The 6,384-nt window shown below is 35.3% G+C and overlaps 2 protein-coding genes across 2 annotated transcripts; both read right to left on the bottom strand.

Annotated features, from left to right (window-relative positions):
- Nucleotides 3,957-4,490, bottom strand: LOC109826465. The gene has a single exon (XM_020393496.1). The coding sequence runs from the start codon at nucleotides 4,488-4,490 to the stop codon at nucleotides 3,957-3,959; it is 534 nt and encodes a 177-aa protein (XP_020249085.1).
- Nucleotides 5,469-6,171, bottom strand: LOC109826464. Its single transcript, XM_020393495.1, has 2 exons — nucleotides 6,068-6,171; nucleotides 5,469-5,991 (listed from the first exon to the last, which is right to left on the bottom strand). Exons 1-2 carry the CDS (start codon nucleotides 6,169-6,171, stop codon nucleotides 5,469-5,471), a joined length of 627 nt encoding a protein of 208 aa, XP_020249084.1.

The raw sequence follows: 6,384 nt of genomic DNA, 5'->3' as shown, positions 1-6,384 counted from the left end.
GATAAACTATGGTTCAGGTCTTATAATTCATTTTTGAAATTTCAGAGCCAACAACTATAAGGTGAGCATATTGTACTGTAAGGGGTAACGTCCTCCTCAAAGCAATGTAGACAAATGTTGATTCATCAAAGATTATAGAACATCAAAACCACCATTTTGCATCAGCTTTCCTTGCCATGATTATCATAGTCAGGCTTCAATTGAGAAGCCTTGCACATCTCTTACATGCACCGATGCAGTCTTACATGCACTGATGCACGTGTTGTAGGTTTTTATTTTTTTGTTGGTGGGTTTTTTTTGGGTTGGGGCGCCCCCTGGCAGGGGGGGGGGGCCTTGAATGTTTGGAATTTGTTTTCGTACCAGTAATATTTACAATTTATTATCTACATTTCAGGTTATAGCCGCCTATGTCGTGCTTCTAAATAGGTTGATGGAGACGCGTCCCAACTATGCAAAGGACATACACGTATGCAGTCCATGGGTAACCGTAAGTAGAAATCCAATCCGAGACTATGTTGTAAGTTTCATAAGCTATATTCATATGTTAATCTGAACTTTCTTTGTTTTCTTAGAGATGCATCAATGAGAATAACCCGTCGAGTGTGGATCGAATGTTTAAGCCAATAACGACTACTCGCTTCCAAGAACTTGATAAGATTATTTTTCCACTCCTAACTTCATTTCATTGGCATTTGTTGGTATTCTCTGTAAAGGATAGAAGATTTCTTCATTATTCTTCTCTACGTGGATATATGTCTGATGCTAGTGAATTTAGAGTGAAGCTTATTTCTACCATTCCCGATGTTTGGTATTTAGACATTACTACTTGTCAGGAGGTAGAAAGTGTTGATGTACCTCAACAACGGGGGTTAGTGTATTCGACTTATTCATCTGTTGTTTTTTCATATGTGCTAATGCATAGATACTGTTATATTGATATTGCAAACATTTGAACTTGCAGTAGCTTGGATTGCGGGGTGTTCTTGATGGCATATATGTTTAGCCTCGTTTCCGGTCAAACTATTTCAATTGACCAAAAGGATTGTGCGAGACATAGAGCTCGTATCGTTGCTCTATTTCTATCTGAAGGTATATTTTCTATAATTGTAATGTTCATTGAACCGTTTTTAAACTCAATCTATTGTTCTTTTGATCAATCATATATATTTTGCTTTTAGGAAATCAGCGTGATCCTCAAGACCAATTCCCCGAATGCTAGATGCCAATTATCATATCAAGCATTTTTTGTGTACATATATATGTTTGGAAAGTTATTTGTAAAGTGATTTGTCTGAAACCTATGGGACTGTTGATGGGATTGGTTATGTAAAGTCATTTGTAAAATCATTTTGTGCAATCAGCTACTGTGGTTATGTAAAGTCATTTGAAAAGAACATATATATGTTTGGAAAGTTTTGATGTATAGTGATTTGTATGAAACCTATGAGACTGTTGTTGGGATTAGTTATGTAAAGTCATTTGTAAAGTCATTTTGTGTACTAAACCACAATGGTTAAATTATAGGTTATGTAAAGTTTTGTATGCTTTTACGTCATTGAAATTGATGGTTTATTACAGATATCAGCATGTTACACATAACCATAACACAACAAAAGGATGCAAAGGACATTCACACATAATTAATGGAAGCTTTCCACACTTCACTCTCTCTAGTTGCATCAGAATTGCAGCAACATATATAGAGTTCTCCTTTCAAACGTAAACACCAAAAACAGACACATGTTGATCCCCTAAAGAGATCAACACTACCACTATAGGCTCTCATTCACAAGCTTTATAATTGAGCAACACTAACACGTTATATTGTAAGTATAGCACATTATATCATAAGTGTAGCACGTTATATCATAAGTATAGCACGTTACATATAAGTATAGCATGTTATACTGTAAGTATAGCACGTTAACCTGTAAGTATAGCATGTTAACCTGTAAGTATAGCACGTTAACCTGTAAGTATAGCACGTTATACTGTAAGTATAGCACGTTATGTCATAAGTATAGCACGTTATACTGTAAGTATAGCATGTTAACCTGTAAGTATAGCACGTTATCTTATAAGTATAGCACATTATGTCATAAGTATAACACGTTATACTGTAAGTATAACACGTTATACTGTAAGTATAACATGTTAACATGTAAGTATAGCACATTATCTTATAAGTATAGCACATTATGTTGTAAGTATAGCATATTATATCATAAGTATAGCACATTATTTCATGAGTATAGCACGTTACATCATAAGTATAGCACGTTAACCTGTAAGTATAGCACGTTAACATGTAAGTATAGCACGTTACATCATAAGTATAGCACGTTAACCTGTAAGTATAGCACGTTATACTATAAGTATAGCACGTTATACTGTAAGTATAGCACGTTAACTTGTAAGTATAGCATGTTATGTCATAAGTATAGCACATTACGTTGTAAGTATAGCACATTACGTTGTAAGTATAGCACATTATCTTATAAGTATAGCACATTACGTTGTAAGTATAGCACAGTATATCATAAGTATAGCACATTATTTCATAAGTATAGCACGTTACATCATAAGTATAGCACGTTAACATGTAAGTATAGCACGTTAACTTGTAAGTATAGCATGTTATGTCATAAGTATAGCACATTACGTTGTAAGTATAGCACATTACGTTGTAAGTATAGCACATTATCTTATAAGTATAGCACATTACGTTGTAAGTATAGCACAGTATATCATAAGTATAGCACATTATTTCATAAGTATAGCACGTTACATCATAAGTATAGCACGTTAACATGTAAGTATAGCACGTTAACATGTAAGTATAACATGTTATACTGTAAGTATAACACGTTAACCTGTAAGTATAGCATGTTATACTGTAAGTATAGCACGTTAACCTGTAAGTATAGCACGTTATAGTGTAAGTATAGCACGTTATACTATAAGTATAGCACGTTAACCTGTAAGTATAGCATGTTTATACTGTAAGTATAGCACGTTAACCTGTAAGTATAGCATGTTATGTCATAAGTATAGCACGTTAACCTGTAAGTATAGCACGTTATCTTATAAGTATAGCACATTATGTTGTAAGTATAGCACATTATATCATAAGTATAGCACGTTATTTCATAAGTATAGCACGTTACATCATAAGTATAGCACGTTAACCTGTAAGTATAGCACGTTAACATATAAGTATAGCATGTTATACTGTAAGTATAGCACGTTAACCTGTAAGTATAGCACGTTATAGTGTAAGTATAGCACGTTATACTGTAAGTATAACACGTTAACCTGTAAGTATAGCACGTTACATCATAAGTATAGCACGTTAACCTGTAAGTATAGCATGTTATGTCATAAGTATAGCACGTTAACCTGTAAGTATAGCACGTTATCTTATAAGTATAGCACATTATGTTGTAAGTATAGCACATTATATCATAAGTATAGCACATTATTTCATAAGTATAGCACGTTACATTGTAAGTATAGCACGTTAACCTGTAAGTATAGCACGTTATACTGTAAGTATAGCACGTTAACCTGTAAGTATAGCATGTTAACCTGCAAGTATAGCACGTTATCTTATAAGTATAGCACATTATATTGTAATGATGGCACGTTATTTTGTAAGTATAGTATCCTATATTCAAAATTATGATAACAAACACAAATCCTACATCCAAAAGTATAGCATGTTTTTCATTGATATCATAAGTATAGCACATTTTACATCCAAATGTATCCACATGTATAACATGTCTTACATGACAAACGTATGTCTTACATGACAAACGTATAGCACCCAAAAGAATGTATCCACATGTATAACATGTCTTACATGACAAAAGTATAGCACCCAAAAGTATATCATGTTAACCTGTCCAAAAGTATAGCATGTCTTCTATCCAAAAGTATAGCGTAGAATATATCTAGTCCGCAATAGGTTGTCTACATGTTCTACGGTTGTGACCATACTGTTGGCATCTACTACATTTTAACTCTTTGCCCGGATTCAATCCCGAAGGAATGCGCTTTGTCCTTGGTCTTCCACGAAGAATTGATGTTGTTGGTGGCCGAATCACCATATTTTCATCATCTATACATGGCTTGTCATCGTCAGGAATTGGGTATATCGGAAAGGAGTAGCATTTGCGGTATGTCTCCACACTAAAGTAGTGGGAAATATAGGAGTAAAGGGTGTCCATATTCTGTCGAATAACCGTCGCAGCATGTTTGCAAGGTAGCCCGACAACTTGCCATTCACGACAAGCGCATGTGCGTTCATTCAAGTTTACTTCAACGGTGGGGAAATCATACACCTCGTACCTTCCTGTAGTAGAAGGAATTGCAGAAAGACAACGTGATTGCTCATTGATATGAATAAGGTGTTCTTCCACAGTAGGAACAAATGATGTGGTCCACTTGTGGGATGCCTCCCGCCTTTCAAAACCCATCCTCATCATTTTCTTGCGAATATTATCAATTGTTTGGGTAATTGGCAAATAACGAGCTTCTTTGATCTAAGAATTAAATGACTCCGCTACGTTTGATGTCAACCATCCATATCTACATGCATGTCAATAAATAGTAAGTATAGCAGGAACATATATCTCAAAAATTTGCATTTAAAATTCTGCATAAATTTAAATTTCAACCTCTTCCCAGGAAAATAACAATTAGCCCAATTTTCTGGACTCATCCTCAACATTTCATAATAGGCGATCTCTGATTTGTTCCGTAGCTCGTTGCATTCATTGTTATAGGCACGAGAAGTGTATGCATAAGCGGCCCTCTTCATAATTTGCACACATTCATCTCGTAAAGGTGGTATAATGCCTTTTTTCGATAAGTTATTCTTAAAATTAGCCAAAAGATGACGAATACAATAAGAGTGATGTGACCATGGAAAGCATTTCTTCACGGAATTCTGAAGTCCTTTGTCCCTATCAGAGATTAACACCAGTTCATCATCTGGAGTATATGGATCTTCATCATTGAAGAGAATGTCTCGAATGCATTCCAGAAACCATTCCCAATTACTCTCATTCTCCGTCCCGCATATGCAAATTGCTACGGGAAACATACCACCATCTCCATTTAGAGCAGTTGCGGCAAGTAAGGTTCCTTTATACCTAAAAAAGAAAAGAACAATCATGAAACAAAGTATAAAATATATGAAGTAGTACATTAATGCAAGTTTTTATTAGATTGAACTCTAACATACCTATCAAAAAGATGTGTACCATCCAAGAACAACATTGGTCTACATCCCTCCATAAACCCCTTCCAACAACCATAATAAGACACAAATACTCGTGTAAATCTTCCGTCTTCATGCTCTAAGTGAACAATTGATCCCGGATTGGTTTCTATAACTTTATCCTTATACCATCGGAGTTGGTCATATGAAAATTTAGTATCACCATACAATTCACGTTGAGCTAGCTCTTTTCCCACCAAATTCTATGATAAGGGATGTCCAAACCAAATTCCATTTTAAGCTTCTTTTGGAAATCAATTGGGCGATAAGTGGGTTGTTCCTTCAATATGGTCTTGAGCTGATTAGCATTCCACTTACGAGATGCCCGTTGATATCCTTCCTTTCCTATGCCTCCTCCCAAGCAACTATGAGAACTACATATTTTTTTCACATAGAATCGATCACTATCTCTACGACGGGTGCAATGAACCATCCATTCGCAGTTTGCGGCCTTGCATTTTGCTGTCACCCTTTTGCGTTCATTTTTTACAAATTCAAAGTTAAATCCTCGTGCAATAGAGTAATTACTTAAACTCCGCCGACAATGTTCAACATCATCAAATTCTTGACCAACACTTCTAATAGCATTGTGCCATGCAATAGGAATCATATTAGAGCTCTCAACTTCCCGCGACATATTTTGTGAATACGATGGATTTTGTGAATGAGAAACATGATCATCACTAGAGGGGATATACGGATTACTGCATAGAAAATTGTACAAGAGTTAAGAAAGTGATAATGTTAAAAGTACGAAACTATATCAAAAGTGTAAATTACCTTATATGGACATCGTTAGCTTGTATGCCAAATAATATGTCTCGATTCATCTCAGCGTTCATGACAACAACATTCTCCTTGCAACTTCGATGTACATTGACCATTATCGAGACATCAACATCATCACATACACGAACATATATTTCTTGCGTGTGGGGTACTTTGTAAGTCAACTGTATCGTGCTTGCACTACAAGCAATTAGGCTTTGCACTGCAACGGCCAAATCTTTGTAATTAACGTGCTATACTTACAGTATAACGTGCTATACTTACAGATTAACGTGCTATACTTACAGGTTAACGTGCTATACTTACAA

Source organism: Asparagus officinalis, chromosome 10, assembly GCF_001876935.1.
Source record: "Asparagus officinalis chromosome 10, Aspof.V1, whole genome shotgun sequence".
Lineage (NCBI taxonomy): Eukaryota > Viridiplantae > Streptophyta > Magnoliopsida > Asparagales > Asparagaceae > Asparagus > Asparagus officinalis.
Note: the sequence above shows the minus strand (reverse complement) of the source record. Positions and strands in the feature narration are given on the sequence as shown.